Source organism: Hirsutella rhossiliensis (genome assembly GCF_020360975.1).
Source record: "Hirsutella rhossiliensis strain HR02 chromosome Unknown scaffold00003, whole genome shotgun sequence".
NCBI classification, from domain to species: domain Eukaryota; kingdom Fungi; phylum Ascomycota; class Sordariomycetes; order Hypocreales; family Ophiocordycipitaceae; genus Hirsutella; species Hirsutella rhossiliensis.
Genome location: NW_025408669.1, coordinates 6,717,411 through 6,738,921, shown reverse-complemented (window position 1 = coordinate 6,738,921; position 21,511 = coordinate 6,717,411). Strand labels below are relative to the sequence as shown.

The 21,511-nt window shown below is 60.5% G+C and overlaps 6 protein-coding genes across 6 annotated transcripts; 3 read left to right on the top strand and 3 right to left on the bottom strand.

The window, feature by feature from the left end:
- Positions 1 to 1,929: 1,929 nt before the first annotated feature.
- HRG_03987 (uncharacterized protein) lies at positions 1,930 to 5,274 on the top strand (the record flags this gene model as incomplete). Its single annotated transcript, XM_044862458.1, has 1 exon — positions 1,930 to 5,274. The coding sequence occupies one exon, from the start codon at positions 1,930 to 1,932 to the stop codon at positions 5,272 to 5,274; it is 3,345 nt and encodes a 1,114-aa protein (XP_044723484.1).
- Positions 5,275 to 6,864: 1,590 nt separating this feature from the next.
- Positions 6,865 to 8,451, top strand: HRG_03986 (cAMP phosphodiesterases class-II domain-containing protein; the record flags this gene model as incomplete). Its single annotated transcript, XM_044862457.1, has 2 exons — positions 6,865 to 6,906; positions 6,997 to 8,451. The coding sequence occupies 2 exons, from the start codon at positions 6,865 to 6,867 to the stop codon at positions 8,449 to 8,451; spliced, it is 1,497 nt and encodes a 498-aa protein (XP_044723483.1).
- A 316-nt stretch (positions 8,452 to 8,767) lies between these two features.
- HRG_03985 (flavin reductase like domain-containing protein) lies at positions 8,768 to 9,793 on the bottom strand (the record flags this gene model as incomplete). Its single annotated transcript, XM_044862456.1, has 3 exons — positions 8,768 to 8,908; positions 9,008 to 9,606; positions 9,664 to 9,793. 3 exons carry the CDS (start codon positions 9,791 to 9,793, stop codon positions 8,768 to 8,770), a joined length of 870 nt encoding a protein of 289 aa, XP_044723482.1.
- Positions 9,794 to 10,646: 853 nt separating this feature from the next.
- Positions 10,647 to 13,208, top strand: HRG_03984 (beta-lactamase superfamily domain-containing protein; the record flags this gene model as incomplete). Its single annotated transcript, XM_044862455.1, has 1 exon — positions 10,647 to 13,208. The coding sequence occupies one exon, from the start codon at positions 10,647 to 10,649 to the stop codon at positions 13,206 to 13,208; it is 2,562 nt and encodes an 853-aa protein (XP_044723481.1).
- Positions 13,209 to 14,293: 1,085 nt separating this feature from the next.
- On the bottom strand, positions 14,294 to 16,770 carry HRG_03983 (kinase; the record flags this gene model as incomplete). The annotated part of the gene is made up of 7 exons (XM_044862454.1): positions 14,294 to 14,518; positions 14,572 to 14,659; positions 14,711 to 15,052; positions 15,119 to 15,173; positions 15,227 to 15,574; positions 15,628 to 15,709; positions 15,781 to 16,770. 7 exons carry the CDS (start codon positions 16,768 to 16,770, stop codon positions 14,294 to 14,296), a joined length of 2,130 nt encoding a protein of 709 aa, XP_044723480.1.
- Positions 16,771 to 20,119: 3,349 nt separating this feature from the next.
- Positions 20,120 to 21,321, bottom strand: HRG_03982 (tricarboxylate carrier domain-containing protein; the record flags this gene model as incomplete). The annotated part of the gene is made up of 3 exons (XM_044862453.1): positions 20,120 to 20,943; positions 20,997 to 21,130; positions 21,218 to 21,321. 3 exons carry the CDS (start codon positions 21,319 to 21,321, stop codon positions 20,120 to 20,122), a joined length of 1,062 nt encoding a protein of 353 aa, XP_044723479.1.
- Positions 21,322 to 21,511: the final 190 nt, after the last annotated feature.

Below are 21,511 nucleotides of genomic sequence, written 5' to 3'. Positions count from 1 at the left end.
GATGCGGTCATCGGTCATCTCCAAGTGCAGAGCGAGGGATTTCGGCTGAAGCCATCACGAACCGGCAGCCATGCCCGCTCACATCTCTGGACCCAGAGTCAACAAGTCCGACGTCTCGAGAAGCAAGAATGCAAGCGGCCCCAACGTCTACCTGCATGATGATGATGTCGCGGCATCGACAGCGTCAACGCACGTTTAAATATTCAAGCCGACGGCTCTCATCCAACATTCTGCAACATGACTCAAAGGCCATGTCGACTTGAAAGCCAATCATTTCATTCATCCGCAGGCGCATGCGCACTTTCTTCCATGTTGCCGGGACATGAAGACATGCCCTTTGTGAGATTGCAAGGCATTGTCGCCCGAAATAGCTCCAGATAATGAAGCAGCGGGCTGCCTATAGATCCTTTCTCGCCTACAAGGCTCGACAGGGAGCCTGTTTCAACACCAGCAAAGCCGCTGGCCGATGCAGTAACGCGGTCGCGCGTCTGCCAAAGTGGTGAGTCGACACCACGGTTCAAGACGCGCGAGAATTCACCCAGGGATGTTCAGGCGCCTAGGCAGATGCCATTTGCATGATCAGCGAGGGTGGCGGTTGATGAAAAGGGCTTGTGCATAGCTGGAGCTTGCCGCCTATCGAAGACCTGCTGCGTTTGCTAGCTAGGCGCAGTAGACGCTTTCACTTGCAACAAAAGACAAGCTCTCGTACACAACGTGCAAATTCTTGCAGCGTCTTTGATTCGTTTCCATCAAAACAGGAAAAGACAAGGCTCGCGGGTCCATTGTCAAAACCACACATAGTTAATTAGATGAATACCTAAGGTAGGTACGGATAGTCATCGCTCTTTTCATTCCCTCCTTTTTTGACGCAGCCTCAGGGTAGGCGAGTGTGAGGCTGGACATTGGACACGTGCGTGCCAGGTACGCCATCGGAGCATCGCGCTCCGGCTTCCGTGCCAGATCATGCACACATCGAGCTAGCCGGAAAGGAACTCTGCTCACTCCCACGACCCAACGTCGTTTCACCTCGCCCGAAGCCTGTTCTTGCTCGTTATGGCTGTAAGCTGTCTACTACAGCATCTTGACCGATGGCCAACTACGAGATGCCGTTACCTGGCGAAGCAGCCGCATGCCATGTCGTCGGCGCAACTGAGGAGCCTCGGCTTCCCACCAAACAGTGGATTGATAATGCCACACGACGCCTGGTGCAGACGCCCAGATGGCCTGAATAGCCATTCTCGTGACCACGGTAGCTGTCGGAGCCTCATTGCGCCACAATTAATGTGAACCGAACATCCGTCAGATTGTTCGCCGTCATGGGCCGGAATACAAGTAGGCCTTCCCACGCAAACATCTTGACCGCCGCTCCTATGATGAGTTCCGCATTCACAGACCTGTTCTGAATGACAATGTCGAAATTCTTACTTTCATATTTCATCTGTCCTGGCCCATGTTCGTCTGAACCCTTCAAGCCCATGACCATGGACTGCCCGCTAATCGGCCTTGCAGTTGACAACGAGGCAGCAAACGTGCTACAGGCACGTAATTGCCCGTTGCCTTTTAGCCACTGCCCAGCCCACTGGCCCATTCAGTTTTGTTCTTGGACTCAAGCGGGCCGAACAAATAGAAGTCGACGCTTTGTCCAAGCGCTGCGCGGCTCTTGTTCTTTGGCAGTCTATTTCCGATTCAGATGAACGGCTTGTAAAGGGACAATGAGACGCGCCGCAATCGCCTTACTTTCCAGCTCTAAAGTGTCTGTTTCGTTTAAAAGATTAATATGACTTGTCGTCCCCTCGCTCGATCTGCCCTTCCCAGCGCAACCGTTCGTGTGCGGCTTTAAGTTCTGTTTCAGCTCTCGCTCTCCGTCGACGCCGTCTTGCTTGTTCCGCAACAGACCATTGGAGAGAGGCGACGAATCCGCACCTAATAATGCACTTGCACATGGATCCCCGCGGAGCACAATCAGCCCCGCACAGCGCGTCGTCGCTCGCGGCCGGGGCTGTGGAAGCCGAGCTGCCAGCTGCTCCGGCGTGCCTGGACGAGGGCGTTGACTCTTTGGAAGACGTTGAAGACGAGCTCTATCGTTCCATCAACCTCGAGCAATACACCAACGACAATGGTTTCGATGACATCTTCCCCAGCATCGACTCGCAGTTGGATGCTGGCATTGGCCCCGTGGCTGAAGCGAATGAAGAGGCATCCGAGCCAGAGAGCGCTGCCGCAGAGCCGGCCGGCGCCGACGACTTTGAAGCCGGCCATGGAATTCAAGCACCCGCCATCCAGGGAACCGCCATAGCCCAAACCCCCGGATTCGAGCTGCTGCAGTCTTTTGCTGCCGTCGACCCCCTTGCCGCATCGTCTCATACTGATAACCCAGACCCCCCCCAATTGGATGCTAATCAAGACGCGGTATCTTCTTTCAATGCGCCACAAGTCAGGACCAAACTCCATCATGGCGTGGCTGGCCAGGCGGTGCCCCCGAGCAACAGCGGCAAAAGGGGCCACGTGCAGCCGCAGCAGGGCGCCGCCTACCACGGCCAAGGTTGGCGCGGTAACCCTCCTACGACTCTGCATCCGCACACCCAGACGAGTGGTTCGCAAACCCTCATAAACGCGTCCAGAGCTTTTCGTCTGTCCCCGACTTCCACCAGTTTCCCGGCCAGCAACACGGCGCACCAGCAGCTCCAGCAACTCCAGCAGCTCCAGCAGCTCCAGCAGCTCCAGCAGCAGCCGGTAGCGGGCTATACCAACGTCCATTTCCAGTCTCAGCCCCGGCATCACCAGAGCCAGGGCAACCAGCGGCGGCAGCAGCAAGCCTGCCAGCCCAGCATGAGAAACGGCTTATATGGGACGGCAGCCTCTGTCGCCCAGGCAAACATGGCCGGGACTCGAGGCTACCAAATCCAGCCCTCGCTAGGGCAGCAGCTTCATCAGACTCAAGCCTACAACGCTTCCACCCTGGGTCTTAACTATCAGGCGTCGCCAATGTACAACGCAAGCAATGGCCCCTTGAACGGCTACATTGCCAAGCCCGACTACTTTGCTCCTGACTCACGGTCCGTCTCTGGCTTTGGCACGACCCTTCCGTACGGCCAATACCCATATACGGGAACGCGCAGCCACGCGAGCGCTCCATCCAGAGGATCAACTCTGGCTTCTTTACTTGATGATCAGACTTCAGAGTATTCGCTGCCCCGTGCACACTATCCAACCCCCGAGATTGCCGCTCAGGAAATCCCCCCTTACGGGAACGTGAGGACGAGCTCAAGCTTCCTGGGCCAGCCCAAAGCGACAGGCCTGGCAGGAGCTCAGGGCAACAAGAGGGCGGCTCCCCACGACAACTCGGGAGGCAATGCCCAAGAAAACGGGCCAGAGGAGCCAAGCGGGGGCGGACAGGGATATCCAGGCGAGAACCAGGGGGGAGAGACTGCTGGCAGCCACGATTTCAACGGCCGGCACTCTCTCCCCGCGACCATCCCGACGGCCTCTCCTGCAGGCGTCAAGGCGCCGCATGCAAAACTAGCCGTGCCTCAGAGCCTGTCGCCGCCCAAAGGCCAACTGAACTCTCCCGTGACCTGGCTATCAATTGAAGGAGAAATGGTAATGCCGGATTGGGCGAGGCACGGCAGGGTCTCGTCGGACCGAAGGAAGGTGAAGAGGAACGACAAGGAAAGCGATCCAAAATACTTCTATCACACCCTCAAGATGCCGCCTCTGGAGTTTGGACCTTCAACGGCAGGTGGATGCCATCGGTACACGTACACGTCTGGTGTTCAGCTCGTCGAGGGCCGAGCGTTCAGCAAGGAAGAGATTGCCGGGTTTATCTCTGGGAGGCCTGGTGGTGAACCTTGCAGGCTTCGGGTTCAGGGGACGCCGTCGCAAATCGCCAGGCGCCTGGAGAAGGACGACCGCCGGTGTCGATGGGATTGCTGCCCCATGGAGTCGCGCACGATTGGCCCGGGGTGGTACCGCGTCGCCTTTGACGAGTTTCCAGACTGGACCAGCGACGGGACGCTGGACCCCTACAAGATGGCGGGCATGATGCACCTGTGGTGCTTTGAGCAGTGCTTCGATATGGTCAAGCTTTTCGACGAGAACCGGCTCGAGGGCGAAAATCGAAGCTTTCCCAAGGAGGAAAAAAATACAACGGCTCTGACGCGAGACACGGACCGCGAAATCATCCACAAAGCATACCTGCCATGGTTCCGGGAGCGCAAGGCAAAGGAAGGGACAAGGCCCGACAACGGCCCTTGGAAGCCCCGAGATCACGTTGACTCCTTGTCGTATATACTCACCCGGCACCACTTGGATCACCAGACACCAGCGCGGCAAACATCACGCGTGAAGCGCAACTTACATAAGAGAAAGGACGATATGACGACGATTGATTGTCACATGGGAGACTTGTCCAAGTATGCGGAGGCGATGAAAAATGTCAAGGAGGCGAAGAGGGAGAGGAAGAGGGAGGAATTCCGTCAACTATCTACTGCCGAGGATGCGTTGCTGTCAGAGAACGACGACCCCGAGCAGGAAATGGGGGCTGGCGGCGAGACAAGCTCGAGAGGCCGAGGCGCGCGGCGGACGGGACGAGGTGTCGCTGGAGGCGGGATGGAGACAGTACACGAAGAGGGGGAATACGATCTTGTCGGGCTGGGGACGGTAAATGGAGGCGCTGACCAAGCCATGGCGTACGCGGACGGGTTCAATCCGCTGGCCCACTTTGTCGAGGAACAGGTGCCCAGCCTGATGCAAACCAGGGCGCACGGCGCGGCAAGCAGTGGACGGTATCCCAAACGGAATCGGGGCACCTCCGACGAAGGCCGTGGCGACGAGCAGATGATGGAGGCGCAGCGTCTCAACGCGAAGCGCAAGCGAGACGAGCACCAGGTGGAAGAGGCCCAAGGACGAAGCTCGAAGCGGGGCCGTACGGTCCAGCAGCAGCAGGTCCAGCAGCAGCAAGTCCAGCACCAGCAGGTCCAGCACCAGCAGGTCCAGCAGCGGCAGGCCCAGCAGCAGCAGGCCCAGCAGCAGCAGCAGCAGCAGCAGCACCAGCAACGGCACGCACAAGGCCACGACGAGGGCCCGCAGGACAACGACATGCCGGGTGACGACGCTGACGGCGACGTGCCACGACCGCAGGGGGAGCAGTTGGGCAGCGAAGTGGACGGAGAGTTTTGGGGTATCGCGGGCGCGGGCGCGGGCGCGGGCGACTTGGGCTCGTTTGACGGAGGGCCCGACTTTGCCGACTTTTGGAACGAGGGAGGGTTCAAGTGAGGCTGCCGTGGCGGCGGAGTGATTGCTCAGCTGTATCTTGTTGCGCATCCTGACAGAGCTTGGCCCTTGGTGGACGCGACGACCATGGGCGGCTCGTAATCTCTGCTTCCTGTGCAACAGGAATTTGCTTGGAAAAGGGGCATGTTTGCTGTTCAACTGGGCGGGTTTCCCCCGCTTCATATAGGTTATAGACCAATTCTGACCATTTGCGACTTTGCACCCTTTCCCTTGTTCGTCGTCTATTCGCAGTTTGATGGGCGACGTGCTCTTGGTTGTGGGTGGAATGCGGATGGAATGCGGATGGAATCATGGTCCGAAGGATGACTCGCGGTCAAGGACGACTCGCGGTCAAGGACGGCCCTGCACATGCATACAGAGCAAGGCAGCGGGAGAGTCAGGTTTATTAATGTCATGGGCCCGAGTAGCGGCGGCGAGTGCGGCGGGCGTACTGTACGAAGCACATGGCCGCGAGGCGAGCATCGTGAGAGCATTTTTCAACTGGTCTTGCTTGGCCGGAGGCGAACGGAATCTGTCTCCGATGTAGAAAACGGTGACGATGGAGACGTCTTCTGCACACACACAGCTGGTTCCGAACAGAGCAGGGGGGGGGGGGACATCTGATAACTCGGTTGGTGGCCGGCGACGAGCATGCGGCTCCCCGCAGGAGGGCTGCAGCCATGCATGCATTGACGATGCGCATGCATGACAATGCAGGTGAGGATCCCGTTCGTGACTAGCCTGCTGTGCCGCGCGACTAAGGATGGGACAAAGACGGGAAACGCCCGGCGTCGCCGAACAGCCAACGAAGGCGCGCAGATTCGACAGGCACGCGGTATAGACTCTTGGTACAGACAGTAATTGATTACACGCCGCGGCCTGGATGTGCTGGCTGTGCTGGCTGTGCTGGCTGTGCTGTGCTGTCAATACTTACGGAGTAGGTGGCCTGTGATTGAGCCTGTGCTGTGCTGTGTAGCCGGTGCTGCTGGTGGTTACTACAGTGGCTGTTGGTGGCTCTGCCTCTTCGCTTTCCCATCTCATGCGCACCCCCACCGCACTCATCATGTCAAATTCCACTCGCCAGCCAAACTAAAATGCCAGGTCAAAGGAACAAAGCGAACCGTTGCCTAGTCCGTCTTTAGGAGGCCCGTTGATCCCCCTCGCCCCCATCCTTTATTATTGCAGCCGGCGCCCGGCGTTTTTGGATTCCATCCAGGCGCCCGATAAAACCACCCGGCCTGCCGCGGGCCTCACTCACCTCACTCACCTCACTCACCTCACTCACCCGCCTCTTCTCACTCACTCACTTGACGACGAGAGCTGAGACACTCGGCTACACAGCAACGTCGGTGACGCACATGCCTCGCTGCCATACGCTTACGACTGAGACAGGCACACACCACGTGCGCCATCCATCGCCCGTGTAATCGCCACTCGGACATTTCGGGCCCCTTGCTGCAGGCCTTTGCGGCGCTTCTTTACCCTGCCAGTTGACTGTTCGCGTTGCACGAGCGGTTTTACTCTTTCTTGTTCCTGTCCATTGCAGCTTATTTAATTACCGCCCTTCCTGACATTTCTCTGGCCTCGACGCAAATGGGGCAGTCGGAGAGGCCTGCCCTGCAGGTCATAGTCCTGGTACGTACCCGCCATCCGCCGTCTCCATGCCTTCCACGGCTTCGCTCCCTCTCCATCAAGACCCAACAATCAATCGCTTACCTGTGCTAGGGCTCCGGCGGCGGTCCCCTGGAATCAAACACCACCGCCTTCCTTGTCCGCTCCGTCGCCCAGGACTGGTCCAAGGGCTCCATCGTCGCCGTCGATGCCGGCGTCCACCTGTCCGCCATTGCCCGCCTCATCCAAGATGCCTTCCCCTCGCCGCCCCCGACCTCGCTCCCCTTTACCCTCACCGAAGGCCCCTTTGCCGGACTGCCGCTGCCCTATCGCACCGCCGCTGCCAACGCTGCCCACGTCACCCGCACCCTCGTCGACACCTACCTCATCACCCACCCTCACATGGACCACATCTCGGGCTTCGTCGTAAACACGGCCGGCCTGCCCGGCACCCGCCCCAAGAAGCTCGCCGGCCTGCCCAGCACCATCCAGGCCTTCAAGAACCACATCTTCAACAACGTCATCTGGCCCAACCTAAGCGACGAGAACAACGGCGCCGGCCTGCTGACGTACCTGCGCCTCGTTGACGGCGGCAGCCCCGCCCTTGGCGACGGCCCGGGCAAGGGCTATCTTGAGGTCTGCGACGGGCTCCTCGTCAAGACGTGGAGCGTCAGCCATGGCCACTGCATCGAAAAGCACAGCCATCGCGGCTCCGCCTCGAGCGCCTCCCCGCGCTTCGGCAGCCATGACGGCTCCCTCCAGCCGTCGCGCCGCGACCTCTACGGCCACCAGCCCTCGCTGCCCACCTCCCGCAGCCAGACACTGCTGGGCCAGGCCACCCTGGGCAGCGCGTCCCCGCAGTTTGGCGGCGGCGCCGAGCAGGAAAAATACTGCGTCTACGACTCGAGCGCCTACTTTATCCGCGACCAGGACCACCGCCGCGAGGTGCTCATCTTTGGCGACGTCGAGCCCGACAGCCTCTCGCTCAGCCCGCGCAACCTGGCCGTCTGGCAAGAGGCCGCGCCCAAGGTTGCAAGCGGCACCCTCGCCGCCGTCTTCATCGAGTGCAGCTACGACGACTCGCGCTGCAACGACCGCCTCTACGGCCACCTCAAGCCCGTCTTTGTCATTGAGGAGCTGCAGGTCCTCGCCGCAGAGGTCGACGCCGCCCGCAAGGGTCGCTGTGTTGACTCGCGCAAGCGCAAGCGTATCAGCGTCGGCGAGGGGCCCCAGCAGCGCCACCAGCCCAGCTTCGTGCTCGAGGAACCCGTGTCGCCCAAGTCGATGAAGCCCTCGCTGTCCAAGTCGGCCGACTCTTCGGAGACGCCGCACTTGGCGACGCCGGTGGACGAGCTGACGCTCCGCGACCTGGAGACCCCGACCCCGGAGGACAACGCCCGACGGCCTCTCGAGGGCCTCAAAGTGGTCATTATCCACGTAAAGGAGACGCTCGAGAACGAGCCGGACCCGGGCGAGACGATTTTGCAGCAGCTACGGGAACACGAGCGAGAGGCGTGCCTGGGTTGCGAGTACATTGTCTCCAAGCCAGGGCAGAGCCTCTATCTCTGAAAGCACGGAAAGGCAGTTTTCAGTCTCTTGGGCTCGCCATATAGAAGGAGTATATACCCACGGCTGGCGTAGTATGGCGTTGGGTGTGGCGTTTGGGAGCATGCGCGTGCTCCAACACGCTGCGTGATTTTTGCTCCCATGTTGTTTTACGACCAACGCACGAGGCTACGGAGGGTCCTCCACCTGTCTCGAAATGGGTCCTTTTTTTTACATAGAAACGATGGCATGCGATCGATGCGAATGTACGACGAAATTTCATGAGCACACAGGTCCGTCTCGTCGAATCTAGTTTTGCGGGACGGACGGAATGGGATAATTATGAACGTTTTGAGTTTTTGAGCTTTTCGAACCCCTCGTGGCCGCCGAGGTGGTCCTCGAACTTGGGCCTAGGGAGTTCCAGGGCCTCGGTTGTCCTTGCGTAGCTGATGCCACCAAGGCGGCTGATGGGTCTGAGGATCTGTGTTGCCGTGAGCCAACGCTGCTGTCTCAAGGGTAGATAAGAGTGCATCTGCGTCAAGGCAGAGAGGAAACATCAGGGACAGGGAGAAGAGCTTACGGCGGGATCGATCAGGTTCTTTTCCTCGTTGAGCGCATCCTCGCGGACCCAAAACCTGGTACCCTCGAGAATGGCAATGGTGCTCGTCTTGTTGCTCGGGTCCCGCTTGCTCCCATGCTCCTTGAGCTCGTCGACCTTAACCTCGACGCTAAAGACAGCCTCGGCGACTCGCGCGCACCGCACCGTCTCGCAGTCGCGCACGGGAGTCAAGCCAGCAACATCCCACTCGCTGACGCCATAGGGAGCATCGATGCTGGTGGCGTTTGCGGCCTCGAGAAAGGACTCGCTGATGATGTTGACGACGGCCTCGCGCGTCTCGACCAGGTTACGCAGCGTGTCCTTGGCTCCCTTGGCTACAGCGGCGTCGATGCCGCTGGCGAAGCCGACGACGAAGAGGGGCGGGTCGTGGGACATGACGTTGAAATAGCTGAATGGAGCCAGGTTGGTCGACGAGCCGTCGGCGCTGCGCGTGCTGAGGAAGGCAATGGGCCGGGGGACTATGCCGGAGATGAGCAGCTTGTAGTTGAAGACGTCTGGGCGGCCGGGGGCGTAGGGGTCGATGGCGATGTGCTTGCTGCTGCTGCTGCTGCCATCGGAGCCTGCCGTCGCCGTGGAAGAGAAAGTTGAAGAGGGCTGGTGGTGAAGGCGGTTTGCGCCGTGGCCAAAGGCCCAGTCCGGGTCGACGGTGCGGGTAAAGCGGAACCGCGAGGCGTCGTCCCAGGCCGGGCGCGAGGCCTCAACCTTTTTGAAGTCGGGATGCGGGTTTCTCTTGATTTGATCCGACATTTTCCTGCAGGCTCGGCTGTGAGTGACGATGGGGAGGCGGATGACGACACGGGAGAGGCCGGGTCGGAAGGACATGTGATGCCCCGACGAGGATGTTATTTTTACCGATACCTTTTCGACGTTGGGTCTTGCTTCTATGAGCGGTCGATTGGAACCGTGCAATGGATTGAAGCGAGTTGAGGCTGAAATGATTGGTCGGGGTTACGGAGAGGAGACGTGCATTGAAGACGTCATCCAATTCTGGCCATCAATGGCTGCAGAATCCCCACACAACACGGATGAATTATGGTTTTGAGGCAAGCAACGCCCCTTGAATTTTTGAAATATACTGAAATGCCATGTATAAAATTGTCCCGCTTCACTGCCTACCGTCGTCGCCGCTGAAGCTCATCAGGTGCCAGGGTGGTTTGACTCGGGAATTATGTAAGCTGGTAATCGGTCGGAGTGGGGCAAAGTTATAGCTACAGGCAGGCTTGGCAGGGCACAGTCATCCACTCAAGGTACGTACAAGACGACCAGGACAAAAAAAAACGAAGGCTTCGGCATCGAGTCATCGAGAGCAGCCTCGTCAACGCCCATGCCACCCCCAACGACTCTCCTCGGCCACTGGTAGCCACCACGCTCATTCACCAGCACGTAGGCCAAGCTGCCGATGGAACCATGGGCCACGCGCGGCCTGAGCTTCTCATCTGCACTCCTTAGCCACCGCCGCCGTCTCCTCGTCGTCGTCGCGACAGCCCTCGGTCGAACACAGCGGCAGCAGCAGCGCCTGGACAGACCAAGACCTTTTGGCTGCCTGTCCCGACATCACGCACCGCAACATTGGGACCTCGCCTCCCGCCCCTCAACCATCATGACCACCACCGTCGAGCTCGCCACCGTCCCCTCGGCCGACACCCCCGGCTCGTGCATCTACGTCCACCACGACAAGCGCTCCTACATCCTCGGCCGCGTCGCCGACGGCACCCAGCGCGCCTTTGGCAGCCGCAAGATCCACCTCGGCGGCACCGAGCACGTCTTCCTCAGCGGGCCCGTCGGCTCGGACGAGATTGGCGGCCTGCTCGGGTACCTGCTCAGCGTCGGCGGCGGCATCGACTCCGCCAAGGAGCATGTCGTGACCGAGAATGAAGAGAGGAGGGCCCAGGGCAACAAGCTCCTCAAGCAGGTCCAACACAACGGCGTCACTGTCCACGGCGGCGACAACCTCTGCCACGTCCTGGCCGCATGTCGTGCCGTCATCCTGCGCCAGAGCGTCAAGGTCCAGCCCCACGAGCATCGCACAGACCCCAGGGCCGCCGACGCCCAAAACATGGATCCAGATTGGCAGGATGACGCCGTCAGGGTATGGAAGATCCCCGTCCGGACGGCCCGCTCCAGCAGCCCCCCAAAGCGCCGTCACAGCAGCCTCGACGAGCCGGACGCCGCCTCGTACAAACCGCGTTCCACCCTCTCCGACCCCGACGTCGCCGCCATGATTGTACAAAACGTCATGTTCAGCGGCAGCCACAAAAACAACTCTGTCCTTCCGTCTAGATGGCTCCGCCAGCTCAAACCCACCGATGTAGCCATCGTTGACGACCAAGGCAAGCTCTCCCCGTACAAGGGCCCCTACGCCACCGACGGCCAGACGCTGCCAGACCCGGACAGGAAAGCCTGGGTGTTTCAAGGCCCCGGCTCGTCGCCCGGCGATGGGTCCCCGAGCGACGACGGCCTGCCCATCAACCACTATCCTCTATCGCCCACGTGCTACGGCCAGACGTCCATGTCCTACGTCCTGAAGTGTCACGACCGCAGGGGCAAGTTCAATGCCCCCATCGCCACGGAGTTGGGCGTCAAGAGGGAAGACTTTAAGCGCCTGGCCGTAGGTGAGAGCGTCCCGGGCAAGGACGGCACGACGGTGACGCCAGACATGGTCCTCGGCGAGCGCCAGCCCGGCCACGGCATCGTCGTCGCCGACATCCCCAGCCACGACTTTGTCGATGCTTTCATGGAGCGGCCCGAGTGGCAAAGTGCCGAGCTCATGGCCCACATCGCCATGATGTACTGGATCCTGGGGCCCGGCCTGGCTGGGGATCCTCGCGTCCAGTCCTTTATCCAGAAGCACCCGCAGGTCAAGCATGTCTTTTGCGCCGACGACACCTGCCCCAACATGATTACGCACCCCGGCCCCGCGGAGGTCCAGGTCAAGCTGCGGCGCATCGACCCGCAGAGGTTCCCGCTGCTCGACTACGACAACGCCGTCAAATACCCGGCGCCTCCCCCTGAATCGCCCATAGAGCTGGGACGCGCCGGCAGGAAGCTGATGCTGATGCCCCGCATCGTCCATCAAGAACAGGCCATTGCCCCCTTTCCGGACCTCGTCGGAGCCTCCAATGGCATAGGCGGCGAGGTGCTCGCGCTGGCCGAAAAGGCAAGGGCGCAGGCATCCGACCCCGATTTCCTGGCCCGCGTCGAAGAGATGGAAAGGGACATTCCCAACCGAGACGCCGAGATCATCCCGCTCGGGACCGGGTCGTCGGTGCCCAGCAAGTACCGCAACGTGTCCGGGACGCTGATCCGCGTGCCTGGCATCGGCAACTACCTCCTCGACTGCGGCGAGGGCACTCTCGGTCAGATCCGGCGGGCACTGGGCGCCGACGAGACGGCCGAGGTGCTGCGCGGGCTGCGGTGCATCGTCATCAGCCACGTTCACGCCGACCACCACACGGGCGCCGTCGCCATCATCAAGGCGTGGTACGAGCAGGCGCTCCGCGACAAGAGCACGGCGACGCTGGCCATGTCGTGCATCGGCCGCTACCGTACGATGCTGCAGGAGCTGTCGCAGGTCCACGACTTTGGCTTCCACCGCCTCCGCTTCCCCAGCTGTCCCTGGACAAGGGGAAAGGACCGCGACGTGACGACGGCGCAGGACCTGGCGGCCATGGCTGCAGGCGGCGGCGGCGGCGGCGGCGGCGGCGGCGACGACGCCTGGGGGCTCGCGTCGATCACGCGCGTGCCCGTGCCGCACTGCTGGCGCTCGTACGGCACGCAGCTCGAGCTCACGTCGGGCCTGCGCATCGCCTACTCGGGCGACTGCCGGCCGTCGACGGCCTTTGCCAAGGCGTGCCGCGGCGCGCACCTGCTCGTGCACGAGTGCACCTTTGGCGACGACCGCCAGGACCACGCCAGGGCAAAGAAGCACTCGACCATGGGCGAGGCCCTCGGCGTCGCCCGCGACATGCAGGCCCGCCGCACCCTGCTCACGCACTTTTCCCAGCGCTACTCCAAGGCCGACAGCCTCACGAGGACGACGGGGGAGGGCGAGCAGGGCGTCCTGCTGGCGCTGGACATGATGCGTGTGCGCCTCGGCGAGTTCCAGCATGCTGCGTGCTACGTGCCCGCCGTGCAGGCCCTCTTGGAGGGGCTGGCTGACTGAGAGGCGGGCATGTGTGCTCGTCGACAGACCATCGATGAGGGGGGGGGAGGCCCGGCAAGGGGATGAGAAGCAGGGGGCGAAGAGTTTTGGAGCGTATATAGATGCGAGCAGACGAGGCACCCGGCTCCCACGTGCCCCATGGACGTAAATGCCGAATCTCGCCCGCCCCCCCTTGCGCGAACCACCGCTCTTCCTTCTTCCGTATTTCCGCCGAGACGATAGCATTGCCCACTGCGCATTGCCCAGGAGCTGGATAACCCGTGGGACCAGCAGCGCCATGTTTAGGCACCGAGGCGCACGTACGATACCTCGCGCCGCGAGCGTCAAGGCCGTCCATCGTCCCCGTCCGAGCAAGCAACCCCCTCAAGCCCACACTCCCTCAGCCCCCGTCCCATCTTCCGCCCGAGAAAACCCCGCTTGGCTCAAGTGCGACACTCTAGCCCCGACATGTTGCCATGCTGGACACTCCGAGCCTCGTTGCGCAAGCCGCCAAACGCAAAAGTCCAGCGAGCGTGGTGACGAGCGAGAAACGCAAGCCCGGTTTGGTTCCTCAGGTACGCCCAGCAAGCACATTCCCAAACCATGCTCTCGCGTCAAGACCATCGGCTTCGTAACGGAAGCGACCACTTTCCTTCACTCGCGAGAACCCTTCACCGTATGCGGGACAGGTAGAGGCATATATTAGTTTTGGCACGGCCACACTTTGTCCTCGCTGTACTCCCCGGCTTCAGATGGTGGGCAGATGATAGAGAACCAAGAGGGGAGCCCCGAAGCCAGTGACATCCCCTCGACCGCCACGACAGAGCAGCACCACTTCCAAGTGGCGTTTCGGTGGACAAAATAAAGGGGGGAGGGGGACAAAAGAGATAAAGAACGAAAGGCGAGACACGACAAGACGGGCACTGCAGCTAACGCACTAGAGTACAGCGGCCGTTTTTGGGCCGGCACGGTTTCCCAGTAGGTCTTGTCGCCTCTCCACCATTGTCCGCTGCCAATGGAGGCCAAACTCTCAGCTCCGTCATGCTCGTTGGATCGTCGAAAGAGAGTGCGAATTCGGGGCTGCCGTTGCGTCTGGCGGCCATCTCTCAGCCGACATAATGGGCTTGCCGCAAGTGCTCCTGCTCGGCTCGTCTCCGCTCCAGCCGAATCTTTGCCGCCTCAGTCCCGTCGTCAGGAACAGCCATCTCCTTGAACCACGGGTGGTTCAGAGCCTCCTTGGCGGTGATGCGCTGCGCGGGATCGTAGACGAAAATCTTGCTCAACAAATCAAGGAAATTCTTAAAGAAGGCGGTGTTTGATGGAATCACGTCCTGTTCGCTCAGTCAGCGCGGGCTGCCGAGCAAGTGGCTGGGCGGTAACATACGTTAAGATGCTTCATGGCCTTGACGAATCGTCGAGATCCGCGCGTGGTTTCCGGGGTAGGATAGCTCAGCTTGAGACGCTTGAAATATCTGTTCGCTGTTAGCCGGCGTGCAAGGCGTGTGCATTTAAGGGGGACCTACTTTGACGCGGGATTCCCACCGCTGCGAGTCGACATCTTGTTGACTGCCTGGACGAGATATGGGTCAATACGTCGACCCACGACGGCCTCCATCATGGCCAGGTGCTCGAGGTTATCGTGCGTCTGGAACAAGGCGTCGCCGGTAAAGAACTCGACGAGGATACACCCGATGCTCCAAATATCACAGGGGTAAGACCAGCCTAGCCCGAGAATGATTTCGGGAGCGCGGTAGTGCCTGGTAGACACGACCGAAGAATGATATTCATCTTGAAACGTGGCCGAGCCAAAGTCGATGAGGCGGATTTCCGTGTCGAGCAGGACTCGACGTTGCGTGGCTTGGCGGCTGATGGTGGAAGATGAAGAAGGAATTTTGCGATTATAGGTAAAAGTCTGATAAGAGTTATCCCACAAAAGGATATTCTCAGGCTTCAAGTCCGTGTGGATCAAGTTGAGGTCATGAAGGACTGAATCGCCAAGTCAGAACGGGCCGTGTCAAGCAGGTTGCAGGGGCACTTACAGGCAACGCTGGTGAAGAGCTGGCGAGCAAAGCTCTGGATCTGGCTGTTAGGAAAAGGCACAAAGCTGTTGCCCTTGAGAAAGTCAAACACGCTCTGACCGAGAAGATCCATGACGATGCAGATGTGGCCACGGTAATCGAAGCAATCCCTCAGGTGGATGCACCGGTTCCGGTTCTCCTCGTCGTTGGCCTTGAGCGTGGCTAGCACCCGGAGCTCGATCCTCGAAGCATCGCGATATTTCTGGACCGAGCGGATAATCTTGATGGCGACGAGCTTGTTGCGCCTGCGGTCACGGGCTTGCACGACCTTTCCAAAGGTTCCCTGTCCGAGCAGACGCGTGATTTGATCTGTGAAAGTTGTCAGGCATGTGTCGCACGTTGAGACGGGGCTGTCCACCCACATTTGTCGGTCAACTCGGCATCGGGCACCACGATGTAATGGCCATCCTCGTCGTCGACCTTGTAATTCTTATCGTGAAGGCGCTGAATAGGACACAAGGTTAGTCACCGAATTCCGGGCCACGGACAGGATTGAATGGACAAGGAGGACTGACATCGTGGACGACACGGACGTGGACATCCGAGGCCTTCTTGGGTGAGTAGGGCGGGGGTTTGTAGGTGAAGAAAGCATCGCCCAGCCCGTCGACGTCTCGACGTTTGGCCTCGTTGGCGACCTGCTGACGAGTGCGCTTCCGCTTGAGCGGCGCCTGGACATCCTCGTACTGGCTGTTGGAGGAGAGCGAGGTAGGTGCCGTGGTATGCAGTGCCGAGTTGGTACGGACGCTCGAGAGGGTGGAGCCGATGGGGGTAGAGTTCTGAAGGGGCGTGTTGTTGTGTGACGCGGCATATTGAACGTGATAGCCGGCATTGCGGGGGGTGGCCTCGAGGACGTCGTCCCGTCGCATCCTCTTTGCCGGCTGCTGCGTGGTCAGGTCGCGAGGTGCGGCGTTGACCATTTTGCGGCCCATGTTGGCCTCGGGCTCCGGGGTGTCGTCAATGACAATGACCTCGCTGGGGAGGCCATTTCTGTAAAAGGTGTTCCAGTCGGGCTCGCGGGAGCGGCGGCGTTTCCGCGAGGGCTGGTCGTTGAGGGCGGCAGTGCTCGACATTGTCGACGAGTGGCTCTCGAGATGGCGAGGGGCCGGGGATGGGATTTGTTGTTTGTGGTGGTCGTCGGCAAGGCTGCGGTGAAGGCCATGCGGTGGGGGGCGAGGCGGCGCTGACGACTGGAGTTGAGCGACCGAGGACGGGGCCAGGGCATCCGTCGAGGACGAGGCTGCGTTGCTGACGGGCTGGTAGAAGGGCAACAGACGAGCGGCGGCGGCGGCGGCGGCGGCAGCGGCCGACGAAGATGTCGACGAAGGCGTGGCCGGGGGCAGGACAAAGCCAGGCAAGGAGCAGTAGTTGGCAGCGGAGCCCAGGGCGTTGCTGCTATGATGCTGGCTCTGGGTCGGGGTCTGGTGCGGATAGGGCGGCGGGTGGTGGTAGTGGGAGTGGGAGTGATAGCGAGGCAGCGTGGCGACGGTCGTCGTGGGCGTCGACATGCTCGCTGCGTGAATTGCCCCCTTGCTGCGGGTGCAGGCGGGGTGACTTCTGGGAGAGTTTGGCTGAGCGTCTCTGCCCCGGTGGCCGTTTTGTTCGGTGGAATGGCTCGTAGCAGTCGACGACGAGAGAGGAGGACAAGGGTTTCCAGATGGGCGAGCAGGGGAGTCGCGCCACGGGGGGGGGAGGAGGAGGAGGAGAGGGGAGGAGAGGCGAAGAAAACGGGGAGGGAGCAGGTTGAGAGCACTTTGCCCTGAGAGGAGGAGGCGGCGGTGGTGTGTGGTGGAGGTGCGCTGCGAGTGGTCCGGCGCTGGCCTGGTGCTGGGTGCTGGGCGCTGGGCGCTGGGTTACCCGGGTACCTCGTGGTATGGATGGTGGCCAGTCCACTGAGTTGGCCTGCGGCTTCTCCCCTGGGCCGGCCTCGTCACCTGGAGGGCCCAGGGCATTACGGTCGAACGAAGCACCACTTGACACTGTCTAGCTCGATACCTGTTGATCAGGAAAGCGTTTATCGAGACATGCAAAGTAGAGAGAGATCTGGCAAGTACGTGTGTGCAGATATCACCGTCATGGCTAAAGGTTCAAGTACCCGAGCCGAAGTGGCTAAACTCGCGTCCAAAGCCCTCCCGCCAGCAGAAACCCGCCGCCCATGGTGATGACGGACCAAGAAAAAAGAAAAAAGGGAGACGGGTAGAAAGTTGCCGACGCTGGCTCGCAAGGGCAAAAAGAGTCAGTGGCGACGTCTTCACAGCAAGCACAAGGGAACGAGCAAAGGGACCACGTCCAGCCCTGTCGTGGAAGGCATCGGTCGCGGCGATGGAATGAGCGGATTCCAGGTGGAGTGACACAAGTCACAAGTCAAAGCCAGCCTGTGCCGAGAGCGCCGTCCACACGGTGCTGCCGGGCCTGCTTATTAGCGGGGGCGGCTTCCGAGGGGCGGCTTCCAAGGTTTGCAGAGTCAATTATCCCAAGCATCCATCACCACGGCCATCTCCTGAATGAGGAGGGCTCAAAAAAAAACCCGAGGCGCGGTGCTCCGAGTCCGAGTAACCGTGGCTATTCGTCGTCTGTCTCGTCAGCACCAGGAACAGCCGTCTCGCTTACTTTCCGTGCATCCCATCATCGGCCAGGCATCATCGTCACGCTATACTGGGCTCCCGCGAATGTCTGCACCGAGATGTCTCGACCCCTTTTTTCGTCGACTGGACCATGACCGAATGTGGGCCACATGCTACCTGCAGTCCTCTCCTCTTCCAGTAGGTAGGCAGTACGTTAGCTGGGCTGCCGACAGGACGCGAACAAAAGGGGGTTCCGACGATTCGTCCTTTCCCCAACCAGCATGTCGCTGGTGGTTTGATTCATGCTGCTCCCCCCTCTTGCCCTGCAAGAGTTGCGAGACGGGCGGGCGACGCGTTCCAAGGCGCCCCGTGCACGCTGACGCATGGACGATGCCATTGTACTCCGTGCCGTGCGGACTGTATCTGGCTTGCGTGTGTGTGAAGCCATGGGCAGGCGTCAAGAATAGCAACATCATCATCATCATATCGGCTGACGTGAATACCTACAGTACCTAGCGGGCGAATTGCCTCGTCGTTACGGAGCACATAGGTACCTCCACGCGGGTACACCAAGCGGCTACCAGTACCCACGAGGTTCCAGGACCACTGTGCGCGGCAATGCAACGGCAAGTCTGTCCATGCTGCCTCTCAACAAGGACTCGCACGCGCATATCATACGGAGATTTATCGTCTGGGCCAACAATGTGCACGCACCGCCATCACGAGCCCTGCTGCTTTCTTTCTCTGACGCCCGGCCATGTTCCCTCCCACGGGATGATACCCAACTGTGCCTCCGGGCTCTAGCGCACACTACAGCGCACGCTCCAGCACGGGCTTACAGGCCAGGCCACTGGCTACAGCCGAGCACTTTTCCCTCCCATTCGACGCCCCCGTGGCTAGGCTAGGCTTGCAGCGACAACAGCAACAAAGGTGGCGAGGAAGAAAAAAGGAAACAAAAAAAATCAAAATGGTCCCACAGCCGCCATGCGCGGCGTAACATGCGCATAAGGGCACGCCCACATCAGCAGGGCCATGTCGGCGGATGGCTTGCTTGGCCTGGCAGGAAGCACGCCGTCGCCGGCCCGCCTCGGCGTCCCGGGACCGTCACCCACCCCCCTTTGCTCTCAAAGTACGGGCTCTCAAAGTACGGATAGGGAGATACCTAGATAGAGACCATTTCCGCTCGTTGTACCGTACCGGTACTGTAGTTGCATCAAGTAGCGTACCGAGGCGTGTGTGCATGTAAATACTGCTGTGCCCGTCAGCGACTCCAACCCAAGCCCCCTCATCTTGGACCCTTTCCTGACAGACAACACAAATGCCTCACCCCCACGACGTTGCTTTGCTTTGTCACTCGCTATCTTCCCTCCCCCCCCACAACCACAACCTCCTCCCGCCTGGCTCTCGGTTGCCGCAAATATTACAACGTCACGGATAATAGCAGCAGCGGCGTTGCCTCGGCAAGTCTGGATGACTTGTATGCACTGTACATACAGCATGTATATGCCAACAAGTGCATGTGCAGTCCAGCACGTGTGCTCGCAGCATCAGTACAGTACATCACCATGCCATCAGAGCGTTGATCCCTTGCGACAAGTCTTGTTGGAAGGGGACCCCTCTCGTCGACTTCAAGCCTCGCCAGGACAAGGACCAACCATCCACGCCCGCCGATCCCAGGCGGTGGCAAAGACGCCTCCGACAGCCGACGTCGGCGTCTTTGCATCCTGCTGCGCTCCTCCTCCGGCACTGCCCCAGCATGGCCATGCGGGCCGAAAAGACAACCATGTAGGCCTGTTAGTTGGCTTGTTTGGTGCCTCGTGAGACGACACTTCGCACTCGATATAAAAGCACTGTAATTATCCGTAGACTTTTTGCATGCAACACAAAGGGCCGGTCAGCCCGGCGCATCAGCGCTGCTCCGAAAAGAGGCCAGCAAGCAAAGGACAAGAAAAAGCCCCAAAGTCTAGATTCTACAGATCCGACTCGCCGCCGCTCTATGAGTAAGCCCCGATCTATCTGCTACCGCTTTACTGTACTTTCGCAACGACTGCCCCCTTCGGCCATGTGCTCACCATCGAGAGCTTGGCCCGCATGGGCTTGGCGCAATGCGTGTGCGCCTCGAATACACTGCCGCCAGCTCAGGCCCGGTCAGCGCAGGGCCTGCGGCCCAAAAGGGAGTGGAGAAATAAAGGAGAGTTCGGCAGTTCCAACAGACACGGCTTGGGAGACGCCAGCTTCTGCCCCTGTATAGCCTCCAAACGCCCTGAAGAGGTGGCCTAGCCACAACGCCCCGTTAAAGACCGCGGTTGAACCAGACTTTGCCATTGGAGCCGCCCTGGCCGTGAAACTCGTCCTCGAGGCTGTCGGCCGAAATCTGCTGCTGCTGCGGGAAGACGGCGAGCGCCAGGGGCAGCACCGCAAAGGCCGTCGCCGCAATCAGCCCAAGGTTGATGCCGATGGGTATCGTCGTCGCCACCCGCGGCCTGGCCCTGACCCATTCCCGGTCCATCAGGTTCCGGTACCAGGCCTGCTTGTGCTGCATGTAGTAGAGGAGCATGGGCGGAATAACCATGACGGGGCTGCTGTTGAAGACACGGCTGGCGGCCGTTTCGTACACGGCCAGCTTGGCCGCCTTGCGGCTCTTGCCCAGCGACGGCACGTCCCGCTCCGACTTGCCCTCAGCCTGCAGCCTGCGCTTCTCCTCGTCGGACAGCACGGGCCGCACGTCGATACCCGCCTCAATCTCGCCGCGGCGCATGAGGTAGGCGTTGAGGGCGCCGGCCGAGGCGACGGCGGCAAAGGGCACGAGGCGCTTGAGGATGTTGCGGGCGCCGTCCGAGACGCGCAGCCGCGGGACCAGTTGGTTCAGGCCGAGGGCGACGGAGCACGAGGCCGTGACGGCGACGACGTACGACTTGGCCAGCATGGCCGTTGTCATGGGCGACGACTTGTTTGCGTTGGCGCTGTTGACGGCCACGTTGACCGACTGATTGGCCACTTGCCATGCAATGGTGCCTCCGGTCTGCAGCCCGGGCTGGAGCATGCCGGCCGTGACAATGAGGTTGGTGATGACGAAGCATGACATGCGAAAGGGCAGGAAGACGGGCTCGCCCGTGTCTGATGCAGCGTCAGAGCGTGGGTGCAGTGCGCGTGGACCAGTGTGCATATACCTGGGTGAAGCGTCGAGTCGACAACCTTCTTGGCCTGCCAAAGCTCGGGCGTCATGTGCAGCGTCTTGCCCGTCTTGTAGTCGGTGACGAGCTGCTTCGCCCTCTCGAGCCCAGCATGTCCAGCAAAGAGGGTGCTGGAAGTCTTGATCAGCGACTGCTTCTCTCCTCGTCCACCGAAACGTCCTTCCGGAATCACTGTGACGGTCAATGTCCTTTCTCACCTGGGATCCGTCAAGCCAATTGCATGGCGCACCCGGCCCAGGTAGGTGCTCAAGTCGTACTGCGACACGGGCAGTTCGCGATTGCCCGGTAGCGAGGACGACATGGTTGAGGGGTCGCGCGCGCAGGCGGCAAAGGGTTGTCCTCGACGGTGGGGGAAAGATGAGGTTGACCGCCCGTCTCCAAGATATCCAAGTCGGCTTTCCACGGGGCAGGGGTTGCGGCGGCAGGGGTTGCGACGATAAGCGACAGCCGATGTCGGCTTGCGGAGGTACAAGGCGGGGTTCGGTTTCGGT